This window comes from Gracilinanus agilis, chromosome 3 (genome assembly GCF_016433145.1).
Source record: "Gracilinanus agilis isolate LMUSP501 chromosome 3, AgileGrace, whole genome shotgun sequence".
Taxonomy (NCBI): Eukaryota; Metazoa; Chordata; class Mammalia; order Didelphimorphia; family Didelphidae; genus Gracilinanus; species Gracilinanus agilis.
In genome coordinates, this window is record NC_058132.1 from 1,740,577 (window position 1) to 1,756,520 (window position 15,944).

Here is a 15,944-nt window from a genome sequence, read left to right on the forward strand (position 1 = left end):
GGTCTCTCTGGGTCTCTCTAGATATCTTTGGCTGTCTCTGGGTCTCAAGGTCTCTCTGGATCTCTCCAGATGTCTCTAGGTATCTCTGGCTGTCTCTAGCTATCTCTAGGCCTCTTGAGTTCCTCTGGGTCTCTCTGGGTCTCTCTAGATATCTTTGGCTGTCTCTGGGTCTCTAGGTCTCTCTGGATCTCTCTAGATGTCTCTAGATATCTCTGGCTGTCTCTAGGTCTCTGGATCTCTAGATGTCTCTAGCTATCTCTAGGCCTCTTGAGTGTCTCTGGGTCTCTCTGGGTCTCTCTAGATATCTTTGGCTGTCTCTGGGTCTCAAGGTCTCTCTGGATCTCTCCAGATGTCTCTAGGTATCTCTGGCTGTCTCTAGCTATCTAGGCCTCTTGAGTTTCTCTGGGTCTCTCTGGATCTCTCTAGGTGTCTCTGGGTCTCTCTAGAGATCTCTGAATCTGGCGCTACTACACAGAGGGGTAGACTCTGCCCCAGAGTCTCCGCGCAGGGCACAGGCTGAGCTGAGGCCGCGGAGGCGTCTGGGAGCCGGAGGGCGGCTCTACTCTAGGCTGGAGCTTCGGCTCCGGAGGCTCCAGGGCTGTTCTGAGAGGGCCCCAGCAGCGCCCCGGGCGGAGGGGTTGGCGCGCGGTCAGGTCCCGCCCGGGAGCCCCGCCCCCTCCAACCGGCCCCCCGGGCGCCTCCTGCCCAGCCTCCGGACATGTAGGTGAGGCGGGGTCGGGAAGCCTGGCAGGAGGCGTGGGCCCCAGCAAGCCAAGAGACCCTGGGCAGGTCACGCCCCTTCGCCCCCACCCCTGGCGGCCGCCGCCCCTCAGCCAACCAAAGCCCCGGGGGAGGGGCGGCCTCTGCACGCTTAACCCCTCCCTTCTGCCTCCGAGCCAATCCCGGGAAGCGAGTGGGGAGGCGTGTCTGAGCCGGCCGTGCCCGGGAAAATGGGGCTCTTTCCTAGCTGAGCCTGGGCCCGAGGTGTGCGCGTGCGCAGGGGCCCGCCGCAGCGCCGGGGACCCGAGCCGGGTGTGCTGGAAGTGGAGGAACGAGCTCAACCGCCTCTGGAGTTCTGGGGGTCCGAGTTCGAATCCGACCTAGGTTCCCCGCCCCCATCACCTGAGCCGGAGAAGGCGATGGCCGTGGCCAGTCCCTCCCCGAAAACGCTCCCGGCCCACCCTGGGCTCCAGCGGCGAGGCCCTCGCCCCGTTCGCCTGGCCTCAGCGCTCCCCTCCCTGGAGTTGCTCCTGAGTAACTCGAAGCCCCCAGCCCAGCAGTCGCCTGCAGGGAAGCCGGGAGGCCCGCACACCGGAGGCACCTAATGGGCTGCGCCCGGGCCTTGGCTCTCAGGTCTAGGGATGGGAGAGGTAAGACAGGGTGCGACCCCAGAGGAGGACCCGGATTCCAGGCTCCGCTGACCCTCTCCAATTGGGCTTCTCTTCCCCCTCCCCCCCAGATGATGAGCTCCTGGAGGAGGGCCCTCCTTTGCCTTCCCTTTTAGCCCCTTCCCACCGGGTCCGCGTGGCACTATGCACAAGTCAACTTCCTGAGCCCTAGTTTCACTTTCTGTAAAATGGGGGCAACAAAATATGGAACTGAAATGATTAGAAAGAGAAAAGGAGACAATTTGTGCAAAGAGCTTTGCAAACCTTCCACTGCTATAGAAATATGGTTCAGATTCCTTTTCATTGTCATGGAAAGCCTGAAGCTTAACTGCTACGTTTCCTAGTGGCTTAACCATGGGATTGCTCACGTGTTCTTCTCAGTAAGACATTACCCCCAATTGAAACCCCTGGAATTGGGCTGCCCACTCCTCCAGTAAAACCTCCGGCTCGGCCTTCCTCTTCTGGAGTAGAAGCTTATCTGGCAGGCTACAGTCTGGGGACGAATCCGGGAAGAATGCCAGCTCTGGGAAGGGACAAGATAACTAGGAACAGGAGGTCCCCCATCCAAGTCTTAGAGATACCACATTCCCTGCAAGCGTGTTTCCTCGCCTACCTGCAGATAGTGTGAGAAATCGAGCAGGGGGATGGGAGAAAGAAACAGGCTGAGGATTCCATCACAGCTCGAACCCAAGACTGTAAACGTCACAGCCCCCTCCCCCCACGGGGCTGGATGAGAGAAACGGGGGACTCTTGCATCAGGATTACTAGAGAGATTCCTGTTTTACACATAGACACTGCGTCTTGCCACTGGACCGATTCTGCTGGCAGGGGTCAGAGGTGGAACCGAGGGACGACACATCTGCTATGCCTTTGCTCTCCAGGCCAGGGGACGCCCCCCTATCAGAAGCGACGACAAACTCGCTGTCTTACTTCGTCCCGGCTTCCAGGATGTATTTACCTAAGTAGAGGGGTCCATCCTTCGAGACCCCAACCCACTCGATCTAGTTTCCAATTGGTCAGTTTTCTTACACTGTTTCCTCCCATAGACACTGAGAAGTTAGAACCCTCCCAGCGCCATGACTCTAGTGGCTGTGTTCTTCCAGGCTTGATGTCTTGTTGCTGCTCTAGTCATATCCTCTTTGGTGTTTCTGAGGAACAAATATTCCATTCCCTGTCCCAGCGCCCGTCCCAGAGTAGAGATTCTTCCTCATGCCTGTGCTTGTCTGTTCTCATCTTCTTCTGGTGTCGTTTCTGGACAATTTTCATTTCTGCAGTGATTTTCCTCTTCATTTCTTTCCATTGTTTCGCCTCTTTTCTTAATTCTGGAGTTTCTTGCTGTGGCTCCTAGGGATTTCATAAACTTAGTGTACTGCTTTCTCTCTCTCATCTCTCTCTCTCCCTGTTTTCAAGTTGCCTTCAGTGGAGAGCGTTCACTTTGCTCTGCAGCTCATAGGCTTGCTTTGGTCCCTCCTATGACTGATGCCTCTCACGGTTGGCATGGGCGACCGTGGATCCCTCTGGAACCTCTTCTGTGCAGCCTTCCCTGGGTGTTCCTTGCATTGTCAGAAAGAGCCCTGAACGCCGTTCCCGGTCCTTCCCTCATTCGCTGCTGTCCGTTCCTCTTGCCCAAATGGGCTGCTGAGTTACTTCAGTGAATTCACAGCTGTTGGCCTGATGCTGCCTGGTGGAAACTGCCCGGGGTGGAGACTCCAGCTGGGTTTCTTTCCCACTCTCTGCCCCCATTGCTGGCAGCATGGAGCCCCTTCTCTTCTAAGCACACAGGCTTCTGTGGTCCTCTGAAAACAGGACAACCAACCACAATCAGAGTTGGGTTCCTAGTCCCACCCACCTTCTGCACTTGGGAGCCGGGAAAATGGAACTCTCCTGGGCCAAGATCATGTCTGCTTCCTGCCTGAACTCGCCGTCCATGTCTGGGAGCTGCTGCCGTCACTGGCCGAGAACTTTCTGTCACCTGGGAAGAAGGTTAATGGGTCCTTGAATGCTGCCTCTAACGCCCCCCCCCCCCCCATGGAGCCTGAGGGATCTTCTTCGGCTGTCCTCATGGGGTGCCCACCAGGAAGTTCACTGAAAGGGCCTCGCCCGTGGGTGACTATGTCTACCCAACCTGAGAAATGATTTTAGCTTTCCAGGATGATCCTTCCAAGATCTCTCTCCCTGGGGGGGAGGGGACGGCAGGCTTCCAGGTCTCTTCGAGGCCTCCCCTGAGCACAGCATTTGGCGACCAAGATGCAGGTCAGTCTGCACGAACCAATCTGAGGTCATCTGTTAGAGCGGGCCCTCCTTGGGGGCTCCGGTAGGTGGGGCCTTGGCCAGGAGAGAGACTCCTGGGCAGAGGAGGAGGGCCCTTTGTTCTTCCCTCTTCTTTGTGTTTGCTTTTGGGCCTTCTGAAATATCACTTGCCGCCTGGGCCTTAGTGGGCCATCTTTTGATTTCCAGAGCTTTTACGTTTCCGGGTGCACGGAGGCTCTTCTCAACATGGCCTCCCAGAGCACCTGGACCCAAACCTCGACTCCCAGGCAGGCATTAGGACGCGAAACCCACTTCCACGGGGGTCCTGGCGGCAGGTGCCCATATAAGACCCTAAATACACAGAGGGGATAGCCTATCCGGAGGGTCTTTGTCCAATATGGCCGCTGCCGGGAGCCACGTTCTCCCGGTTCTGGAGATTCTGCTCGGCACTGGCTCGCCTGGATCTTCCAGGGGTCCGACAGAAAACCGCCCCTGCTGGGCCCTCTGGGTAATGCTGGAAGATGGCAGGGTCAGCAGCTGCCGCCTCCAAAGGGCTCCCTTCTATCTGCTACAATGCTGAGAGGCCGGCCACCATCGGGGACTGGATTGGAACTCCCTTCCCTGCATACCGCAGCACCCAACCAAGATGCCTCAGTCCGCCCCTTCCTGGGACCCAGCTCAGAGGGCGAGGCGGAGTCACCTCTAGCTCTCCCCCACTCCCACCCTCCGCCCCCCCAGACTCCTCCCAAGGGGCCACTGGGATTTTCTCGCTTTCTCTTCCCCAGCCCTCAGTGAAGGGTGGGGTGGCAGGTGACCTCAGTCTCTCCAAGGCTCTGCAGCGTCCATGGCTTTTGGGCGGAGGCTGGCAGCACTCGGACTGGGCCACTGGTTCTCCTGGAGCCCCGGAGGACCCAAGATCGGCTTTTGGGCTCTACCTGGGGCCAGGGAGAGACCCTGCGGAGGTGCCAGCCCAAGAAGGTCCACTGAGAGCGCTGGCACCTCTTCTAAAGGGCTCTTGGGTTGGGGAGAGCGGGACAATGGTGGGCCAAGTGACCTGCCCGGGGAGCTGACCCCAGCCCACACTAGGGGGTGCAGCCTCGGGGCAGTAGAAACCAAGTCCCGCACAGGCTCAGCCGCACCACGAGGCTCCGCGAAGTGACGGGGCTGGATTCAAGGCCCAGGGGAGCGGCAGGTGCAGCCAGAGGGGGCACCATCCGGGCAGCGGGTTAAGGGGGAGACGATCCAGGCAGGGCCCACCCTCCGGGAGCTCCCAGAGTCAAAGAGGAAGGGGTTGACGTCCCCCAGAACCGTTCCTGACAGGCCCGAGGGGGAAAGGGGGTGGGGGCAGGGCAAAGGCCACAGCATCCGTTTGGGGCACATGAGGAGTGAAGGTCTCCGCAGGGCAGCGAGGAAGCCATCAAGCATCACTCGAACCCAGATCCCGAGGAGGTGAGAAGCAGCAGTGGGAGGAGCAGGGAGGGGCCTCGCTGGGGCCCCTCTGGCAGATTGCTGGCCAGCAATGAGGCCCCTGCTGACATGCGGTAAAGGCCACTCGGGAGGGACGCCCAGATCCGGGGGGGGGGGGGGGGTGTCACGTGGCCTGTGGCACGGTAGCGTGAGGCCACACTGAAACCCAGGCCTTGAGCCCCAGCTCACAGCAGTGGGCCGGGCCAGCCTGAGCTCTCCAGAGGCTTGCATCGCCCCAGGAGCTGCACAGCTACCAGTGCCTGAGGCAGGATTGGAACTCAAGCCCTGCCCCAGGATCTGGACAGGACTGCTACTGCTGAGCATCCGGGCTCCCCTGGAGGCAAAGACCCAAGGCAGGAGGTGGTGGAGGGGCGGAGCAAGAAGCCTGGCAGATGAGCCAGAAGGGATGGGGCCTTGGGCAGGGCGGCCCCACCCAGAGGAGCAGAAGTGGGCGGCTCCCGGGGCGGGGTCTCCCACCTTCCCGCCCAGGCAGGCCTCCCAGAGGGCGAAGCGTGAACAAAGCAGACGCCAAGAACTGGTGAAACAAGCTTTAATTAGACAAAGTCAGCGAGCGCGCACGCGCAAGCCAGCGAGCGGCATCCCGTCCTTCCTCTGCTCTCGCTGCGGCGGCTCATCCCATCCGCACGCGGCCGCGCGGCCACTCGCTGGCTCAGTAGCTCACTAATAAGTAGGTCGTCGTGTGCATCCGGGATGGGGTTACTAAGCTTAGTTACAGACAGGAAACACGCAGGCTAGCAGGAAGAAGGGGAACACCTCACGTCGGGGGCGGGAACACAAGTCCACGAGGGAGAGGGGAAAGGGGAGGGGAGGCCTAAGCTCAACGTGAGTCAAGGGAGATTGGGCAGGCAGCCCGCGAAGACCCATGGCTTCCCGGAATGAGAAGGGCCGTGCCTGCGCCTGGTGGGCTCTCCCATCAGCCACCACAAAGGAAGGGACCCAAGCAGGGCGATGGGACCTTCTGTGTTCTTCCGCCACCAGCCAGGCACCGGAATTCCACGGCTGCTCGCCAGCTCCAGAGGGCAGAGAAGGGGTAATGGAGGATACTGCAGAGAGGCAAACTGAGGCTCGACAGAAGTAAATAGTGGCCCCGAAGGCAAAGGGCTGCACAGCCAGTCCCGGGAGGTCTTCCCACAAAGGCCGGTTACAGCCCCTTCGATGTGTCCGGGGGGGGGGGGGGGGCTCCTCTGTGGCCGGGACCTCTCGGGGATCTCCCAACATAAGCATAGACATGCATGCACGGATATCGTTTACATATACCCCCATACATACATACATATATACATGTCAGTGGTTTCTTTTTCCGTTTCAAGGAATTGCGCAGTTGAGGCACTATTTAATTCCGATGTGGCATCGGCACACAGCCACACTGACTTATGCAACTCTGCTGCCACCTGTGAGCAGCTAACGGAAAAACAAGATGCAGGCCGATCTCTCTGATCTCACCCCGCGACCCTGGGATCGTTGAGTTCCTGCCATCTTGAATCTCCAAGAGTCCACAAATGGCTACTCTGTGAAACTTTCTCCGCCTCACATCCACGAAGAAGTCTCCGGTGTGGGATGTACCAAGATGACCTGAGGTCATTCTATCTTCAAGAACCATGTTATCATTTTTCTATGGATAGTTTTGGACATAATCCCTCCCCTGGAAGTAATTCCCTTCCAGCAAACCCCAAGCCCTCCCCCCACCCCCCTGAAATCCCCCTTAGTTTAACAAAATAACCATCCAAATTAGTGACAGCAAAGAACAGCACAAGGAACTCCTCCTTCCTTGTTCTACATTTCTGAACGGGGAGGAGGAACCGGTTTCCGGCCCAAGCCTCTGCTGGGCTTGCTCTGTACTCTGCTGTCTGTCATTCCATACACAGGCCTTCTGGTTCTGAGTACAAGCCTGATGGTTCCTCCGAATACTGATTCAAATACATCTAAATGCCGCAATTTGCCAAGTCACTCTCCAGTTCTTTTTGCTTCTAGATGAGTAGTCAACTGCAAACTATAAATTATAGGACATAGTGGATAGAGTGCCAGGCCTGGAATTGGGAGGACTGGGGTTCAAATCTGGCCTCAGACTCTTTCTAGCTGTGTGACCCTGTGCAAGTCACTTAGCCCCAATTGCCTAGTCCTTACCACTCTTCCTTAGAATAGATTCCCACATATCTATTCTAAGACGAAAAAGGTTTAAAAAAATATTTTTAAATCACTAATAGTACAAGGAATTCAAATTAAAATAACTCCTCTCACCTTACACTATACAAACTGGCAAAGTTAATAAAAGATGTGCTGGATGGTGGCAATTGTGGGAAGATGGATGCCCTGATGCACTTTTGGTGAACCATGAAGTACTCCAAACACTCTGGATTTCAACTTGGAACCATATGAGAAAAGTCTAAACTGTCTATACCTTTGTCACTTCTGGGGTACACAGCCCAAGGAAGTCAAAGCCAGAAACAAAGGTTCAGTACCTAAAAACAGACTCAGAGCCATGCTCTTTGTGGGAGCAAAACTTGAAGCAAGGTGGTTGCCCCCTGACTGGGGAAATGTTGCAACAAATTGTAGAAAATGAATGATGGAGTATTCCTGGGCACTGGAAAGTGATGGGCATGAAGCAAGTGAAGGAAACAGAACCAGAACACTATGCAGTATGCCAACCACATAAGTGAAATGATCACTCCAAACGAATCAACTGAACAACAGAAATGCAATGAAGGTTAGGGGATAGACGGAATGAAACAATACTTCCTCCCTTTGTGGCGACAAAGGAATGCAGATATAAGATGCTGTCTATAGGTAGGTCAGCCAGGGAATCTCTGTATCCTATATTTCCTGAATTGCTTTGTTATAAAGGACGCTTGAATGTTGAAGGAGTGGATAGCAAACAGCTGTGATGCAAAAATGAACCAATAAAATATTTTAAAAGATGAAGGTTCCCAAGTCCAAATAACGAAACAGAACTTTAGGAGAGAATACCATATAGTCACTCAGGTAAGGTCTTAGCATTCACTTTCTATAGAACTGTTTTAGTCAAGAGACAGAGTTCAAAATAGCAATAAAATGTGGATTATAAAAACAGATGTGATAAATATTCTGGTGCCCACTGGTCTTTTCTTCCAATGGTCTTCTTGGAGGAATAAAACCGGTGGTGGAAGAGTTAGACCAAAAGGGCTTGTGAAAAGCTCCACAACTTTCCTGATATGATTCCAAGCTGTTTTCTAGAGTACTTGGTCCAAACCATGACTTCACCCACAGTGCATTAGGTTGCCTGGCTTCCCATAACTCTTCCAACACGGACTGCTTTCCATCTTTTAACCATCTTTGCCAACTTGATAGGTGTGATACTTTACTGTTTTAATTTGTATTTCTCATTATTAATGAATCTGAATATTCTTCTACAGTTGTTGAGTTTGTATTTTGAAAATCTTTTGACCACTTATCTACAGGGAATGAATTTTGGACAATTTGGAGCATTTCTTTTTTTGGTCAATCCCTCATTCTGAATATTTTTCAGAATTGTCTGATGCAAATGCTCTTTCCTAAATCAAAAGCTTCTTACCTTATTCCAGTTGCAGTGGTTTTGTTACTGTAAAAGAATTTTAATTGTAAACAACTGAAAATGACTAATTTTGTCTCTTTAGTCTTCTCTTTCCCGTATCTGGTTGTGAATTCTTTCTAACCATATTAATGTTGAGTACTTTCTTCTTCCAGTCATTAATTTTTTTTTATACTGAGATCAGTAATCTTTGATATGTCTGACATCCAGAACCTATAGGGTATTGACAAATTTACAAGCTTGAGTGATCCTCCAAGAGATAAATGGTCAAAGGACATGGACAATCAATTATCATCATTCCACCACCAAGTCATCCTCTCCACTGTGGCATAGAAACAAGCCTTGGTAATGGAATGAGTGAAGGTTGTCAAGTCATACACCAAGGTGGAGAGCTACAAGCTAAGTCTACTAAGGCTCATAGCCAGACTGGCCAAAGTGACTATTTAAAGCATGCACGCGCACACACACACACACACACTCAACACTTCTAAGTCATAACAGGAGTTGTCCACACTAGCATTGGCAGTACCCAGACTGATGAAGCACTGATTATCTGATGCTTCCTAAGGAGTCAGCTAGTGCTGCCGGGGTTCCCGAATTCATTGCATTTATTAGCTTCTCACCAGCATGGATTATCTCTTGTTCATTCATGGGTCTTATCTGGTTGAATGGTTTCCCAAATTCATCACACCCAAAGGGTTTTTCTCCAATGTGGATTTTCTGATGTTTCCGAAGGCTTCCATAACGGCTGAAGAGTTTCCCACATTCGTTACATCCAAAGGGTTTCTCACCAGTATGAAGTCTCTGATGATGAAAAAGGGATGATCTGTGGCTGAAGTTTTTCCCACATTCGTTACATTCGAAGGGTTTTTCTCCAGCATGGGTTCTCTGATGTTCAGTGAGGTGTACTTTCTGACTGAAGGCTCTTCCACACTCAGTGCATTCAAATGGCTTCTCTCCAGCATGAATTCTCTGATGTTTCGTAAGGTTTCCTCTCTGGCTGAAGGATTTCCCACATTCATCACATTTAAAGGGTTTCTCTCCGGTGTGAATTCTTTGATGTTTTGTAAGGCTTCCACTCTGGCTGAAGACTTTCCCACATTCATTGCATCCAAAAAGTTTCTCACCTGTATGAATTCTCTGATGATAAAAGAGGGATGTCCGGTGGCTGAAGTTTTTACCACACTGATTACATTCAAGTGGCTTCTCTCCAGCATGAATTCTCTGGTGTTCAGTAAGGTGTCCCCTCTGGCTGAAGGCTTTTCCGCATTCATTACATTCAAAGGGTTTCTCTCCAGTATGAATTCTCTTATGTGTGTTAAGGTGTCCTCTCTGGCTAAAGACCTTCCCACATTCACTACACTCAAAAGGTTTCTCTCCAGTATGAATTTTCTGATGCACAGTAAGGCTTACCCTCCAGCTAAAGGCCTTCCCACATTCACTGCACTCAAAGGGTTTCTCTCCTGTATGAATCCTCCTGTGTGCATTGAGGTGTGCCCTCTGGCCAAAGACTTTCCCACATTGATTACACTGAAAAAACTTCTCCCCATTATGGCTTCTCTGATGTAAAGCAAGGCGTGAATTGTTACTGAAGGCTTTTCCACATTCATTACACTCAAAGAGTTTCTCTCCAGCATGAATCCTCTGATGTTCAGTGAGGTTTCCACTCTGGCTGAAAGTTCTCCCACATTCATTGCACTCAAAGGGTTTCTCTCCAGTATGAATTCTCTGGTGATAAAAAAGGGATGTCCTATGGCTGAAGTTTTTCCCACATTCAGTACATTCAAGGGGCTTCTCTCCAGCATGAATTCTTCGATGTTCCGTCAGGCATATCCTTTGGCTGAAAGCTCTCCCACATTCATTACACACAAAGGGTTTCTCTCCAGTATGAATTCTTTTATGTGCATTCAGGTGGCCCCTCTGACTGAAAACTTTCCCACATTCATTACACCCAAAGGGTTTCTCTCCAGTATGAATTCTCTGGTGCACAATAAGGCGTACCCTCCAACTAAAGGCTTTCCCACAGTCGTTACACTTAAAGGGTTTTTCTTCAGTATGAGTTCTCTGATGTATAGCCAGACAAGAAGCATTGGTGAAATTTTTTCCACATTCATTGCATTCAAAAGGTTTCCCTCCACCGTGAATTCTCTGATGTTTAGCAAGGTTTCCCCTCTGGCTAAAGGATTTTCCACATTCATTACACTCAAAGGGTTTCTCACCAGTGTGGATCCTCTGGTGTTTAGAGAGGCTTCCACTCCGGCTAAAGACCTTCCCACATTCTTTACATGAAAACGGTTTCTCACCAGTATGAACCCTCTGATGATAAAAAAGGGACGTCCTTTGGCAGAAGCTTTTCTCACATTCAGTGCACTTAAAAGGTTTTTCTCCAGTATGACTCCTCTGGTGTTCGGTAAGGCTTCCCCTCTGGCTGAAGGTCTTTCCACACTGCCGACAATGGAAAGGCTTGTCTCCGGCATGAATTCTCTGATGTTCAATAAGGCTGCCCCTCCGAATGAAGGCTTTCCCACATTCGTTACACTTGAAGGGTTTCTCTCCAGAGTGAATTTTTTGATGCACGGTCAGGTTTCCCCTCCGGCTGAAAGCTTTCCCACATTCGTTACACTGGAAGGGCTTCTCTCCGGTGTGAATTCTCTGATGTTTGGTAAAGTTGCCCTTGTGATTGAAGGACTTCCCACATTCAGTGCAGTGAAAGAGTTTCTCTCCGGCAGGAGTTCTTTTGCGTTCATTAAAATAGGTTCTTTGACTGAAGCCTTCCCCACATCCGTTGTATTCAAAGGATTCCTCTCCAGTATTCATTATGGGATGATAAATAAGGGGTGTCCCTGGGTTGAAAGTTTTCCCAAATTCGTTATATTCAAAGGGTTTGTTCCCAGGATTTACAGCCTGGAACTGGAAAAGATCTGGGGGGTAATCGAAGGGCTTCTTCCACTTATTGTACTTACAATGTTTATTCTCTAGGGACATTCCATTATATAAAATCAGGTCTGAAAACTGATCAAAGCTGTTGCCCAGAGGATCATATTTAAAAAGATTTTGTCCTGAAGGAACTCTCTGTTGGGGAACAAAGATGGGTCCCAGGTCAAAATCTCTCCCAAACGCATTACTTCCAGGGATATTCAATTCCTCAAAATTTTTCACATTAACAGTTTCAAGCTGACTATACTGATTCTCAGAGGCCTTCTGCCTCTCTAACATCATTTCATACTCCCAATCTTCTCCCATCTTAGCCTCCCAGAAACCCTCTTTGGGGAGTTTCTCATCAGCTGTTTCCATACAAATGATGTGCTGCGGAATTGGGTCCACGGCTTCGCACTTAATCTCCTGAGCGAGAGAATCTGAAAAAAACACAGAAGGGTCAAATGTTCCCATTCTCTGCAAGGGGAGAAAATGCTTAATTCCATGTCCTCCGTTATGGAGAAGGTTAGGCATCCGGAAAAGGGAGGAAAAACACAATTCAATTTGATTCAGAAGCCTCACCCAACCGGGGCTATGGGAGCAAGGGTTGGGGGTCGACAGAAGCTGCTTCCAGAAGGCAGCCCTATCCCACTCCCTCCTGCCCCCCTCCCATAGAGGGGGCTGGTAAGCGCCTGGTAAGCGCCTGGAAAGCAACTTAAACTACAGATGGCTAGCCCTGCTGCTGGGCTCAAGTCTGACTCAGGGGTGTGAAAATTCAGAAACGATCCAACCTGCAGTGGGCTCAACCATTCCAGATGGGCTCCAGGGGGTGCTCTGGCCCTCAGGGACCCCCAGGGTATGAAGTAGCTGCTCTCGCTGCCCCAGGCAACAGATCGGCAAAGCTCCCAACAGAGGGCTCCTCTGCTCCTGCCAATACCCCAGGGAGGGAGGTCCAGCAATGCGTGTCCGGGCTGGCCTTCTCCAACCATGTATCTCAGAAAACCCTCTTGGGTCCGTTTTTGGATGCTCCAGAGAAATCCCAGGACCAGGGACTGCATCCAGCAAGGGGAACGACCTCTTCCAGAAGTCTCTCATAGACTTCACGTTAGCAAGGGTATTCTTCAGGGCCGAGTCTCAGGAAAGGGACAGACTGACAGTCACACAGTCTAACAACAAACATCTGAGATCCTATTATGCGTTGGGCGACGTCAGCCGCAAACTTTCCCTGGGGGGGCCCGTGGTGGGCAGCGGCCCTGGCTCCCCCCACCCCAATCCCAGCTTAAGGGTCAGGGAACACTGTGCCTCCCAGGGCTCCAAAGGGAAGAAGATCTGGAAGTCCAGATGGGTCAAGGAGAGATCCTGGGTCTGAAGCCCCTTGAAGATGGGAATGAAGCCTGAGCAAGGACACCAGGAAGGAAGTCTTGTAATTCCAGGGAAAAGGAGGAAGAGTAAGGCCACGATCTCTGTCAGGAGCTCTCCCAGAAGACAGATCAGGAAATTGAGGCCAGCAGAGATGGTCTAATGACTTGTCTAGGGTCTCCTGGTCCCATTGGTGAAGTGGATGTCCCGGGGTAGGCGGCAGGGCCTCACAGGACCTCTATGACCCGCAAAGTGCTCCAGAGATAGTCATCGCGCCTCCCCTGCCACCCCTTGTGTCCTGATCAGGCCCCAGCCATGGTCCACGTCATGCGATTCTCCACACTCTCTGATCTGGGTAGTGGGCACTCCCCTTCCAGACCCTTGGTGGGCACTCCCCTTCCATGCCCACCTCAGTGGGCACTCCCCTTCCACACCCCTGGTGGGTGCTACTCTTCCATATCCTCCTCCTCAGCAGGTACTACCCTTCCACACCCTCCTCGGTGGGCACTACCTTTCCACGTCCTCCTCAGTAGGCACTACCCTTCCACACCCTCCTCCTCAATGGGTACTACCCTTCCACAACAGGCGCTACCTTTCCATGCCCTCAGCAGGCACTACCCTTCCACACCCTTGGTGGGCACTACTCTTCCATGCCCTCCTCAGTGGGCACCACTCTTCCACGCCCTCCTCAGTGGGCACTACTCTTCTATGCCCTCCTCGGTGCGCACTACCCTTCCACACCCACCTCGGTAGGCACTACCTTCCACGCCCTCAGCGGGCACTACCTTCCACGCCCTCCTCAGCAGGCACTACCCTTCTACGCCCTCCTCAGCGGGCACTACCTTCCTCGTCCTCCTCGGTGGGCACTTCCTGTTTGACCAGCTTCTCTGCTACCCGTTAGTTGGTCCACAAGCGGATGCTGGATGAGCCCCCCAGGAGGGCACCAATAACCTGAGCGCGCATGGGCCGGTTGCCCCCATTTTTCAGACGAGCCTGAGGCTCCAGAAGGTGCCTCATACCTAATGGGAAGTGGCCTCAGTGCCACAACCTCTGGGAAGCACCAGGGCTCGGATACGAGACAGCCTCAGGGCACTCCTTTCCCTCTGCCCAGGCCCAGTGAGGGCTCCACAAGGGCCAGATGATAGCAGGAAATGCCTCTGGCCCTGCTGAGAAAAGCTGGCTCAGAGCGCAGAGTGGGCAGGGCCTTTGGCATCGGCAGGCCTGAGTTTGAATCCTGCCTCTGACCCTTTAAGCCCGAGGGCCTCGGAGGCTCCCCCTGAGTGACACAACCCTGAACCCCAAATGCCTGACGGGGGTGCCCATGGGTCCAGGGCTCCCACCCACTCCCCACGGGACCCATTGTTACGGCTGAGCTTCTACCTCTGGAGGGCAACCTGGTGGCGGTGTGAAGGTCTCCCCCATCTTGCGGACACCCCCAGCCCCCACCCTGGCTGGCACTCACCTGGGCAGGCGCCAGCGAAGAACTCCGGCTGCTCCGGGAATGAAGGTGCCTCCCCCCTCTCCAGCTGGCACACGACATCAGGCTTGGCCACAGGCAGCCCTGCCGAGAGAGAGGAGCTGCCTGAGCACCCCCCGCCAAGCTCGGAGGTGCCGCAGCCACAGGGGGTAGAGGACAAGGAAGGGACCCACGGTGCCCCCCACAGCGTGCCCGCCTCCCAACCGGGCACCCCGCCTTACCCAGGAACACGAGGTTCTCGTAGTTCTCCAGCATGACATCTCGGTAGAGTGCCCGCTGTGCGGGGTCCAGCTGTGCCCATTCCTCGGGGGTGAAGTCCACCGACACATCCCTGAAGGTCAGCGGTTCCGTGAGACCGGACATGATGGGCACCCGCGATGCCCACCGACCGTCCGGCCCGAGGCCGCTGGGGGCAATCTGAGGGCACAGAGAGGCGAGTCGGCCGGGCCTGACACGGACCCCCCGCCTGACCAGTCATCACTGGATCGGCGGTGCCAGGGTGCCCGGAGAGCGCCCAGCCTGTGGGTATCTGGCCTGGCACCAGCCTTGGTACCCTCTCGGGGGGGGAGGGGGCGGTAATGTTCAGACAACAGTAACGTCACCGGCTGGCACATGGGCCGTGTGGTGCCCGCTGGGTGCCACGACCAAAGCCCTTCACAGCCTCGGGACTATGATGCCCATTTCACGAATGAGGAAACTGAGGCAAGTAGGGACTGGGTCAGTGCTGGGGAGTCAGAGGAGGGCAAGGAGCCCCCGAGGGAAGCAGCCTGGGGGAGGAGGGGAGGCCGGAGGGCCTGAGGGAGGCTCCAGAAGGAGCTGTGGGAGGGATGCCGAGCCTGTCTGGGGGCCTTTGTCCACAGCCAGCCAGTCTGGGTTGTGCCCAGGCCCGGTACCAGGAAGCCCCCAGAATGCCCCATTCCTGCCCACAGCTCCCCCACAGAGCGGGAGCGCCAGGCCCGGCCAATGCCCCTGACCCTTCCAGGCACACCACCCTGAGCCTGGCACCCAGCAGCAGCATCCTTGGCACCGGGAAGCCCATGCCAGGCCCTCAGCCTTGTCCGCTGCCACCAGAAGCCCCTCCTGACAGGCCACCGGGGCACGGGAAGAGTCACTGGTCTGAGGAAGATCTGGGGAGAGGGTACCGGGGGACCCCAAGACGGGACGGGTTAGCCCGATGGAGGAGCCTGGGCTTGGGGAGGCAGCGGGGACCCCCTGGCCAGTCCCTGTGCAGCTTCTCAGCCACAGAACAGGCATAGGAGCCCCCTGGCAGCCAGAGGTCCTCAGGGGGGTTGTCCTTCAATGCTCAGCTGGGATCAAACACAATCTCAGGGGAAGCCCCTGCCCCACCCACTGGCGCCAGGCCTCACCAGCACTGCCTGAGACAAGGCACCTCAGTGAGGGCATCGGTGCCCCCATTTCCCCAGACTGTCCGAGACAGAAGCTGGCACATCGGGGGAAGGGCAGGTACCCAAAGACCAGAAAGGGGCTCAGGACAAGCCATGGGACAGCCCAGGTCTCCCTC

At 54.1% G+C, this 15,944-nt stretch overlaps 1 protein-coding gene across 1 annotated transcript in view; it reads right to left on the minus strand.

The window, feature by feature from the left end:
- The window catches only part of LOC123239270 (zinc finger protein 91-like), a 310,142-nt gene extending 295,347 nt beyond the window's left edge, over positions 1–14,795 (minus strand). The window contains exons 1-5 of the mRNA XM_044666523.1: positions 14,644–14,795; positions 14,408–14,506; positions 11,146–12,026; positions 10,572–10,986; positions 9,363–10,151 (exon numbers count right to left, since the gene is read on the minus strand). Coding sequence (XP_044522458.1) covers positions 9,363–10,151; positions 10,572–10,986; positions 11,146–12,026; positions 14,408–14,506; positions 14,644–14,785 — 2,326 coding nt within the window. The 5' untranslated portion in view covers positions 14,786–14,795. The remainder of the gene's footprint in view (positions 1–9,362; positions 10,152–10,571; positions 10,987–11,145; positions 12,027–14,407; positions 14,507–14,643) is intronic.
- Positions 14,796–15,944: the final 1,149 nt, after the last annotated feature.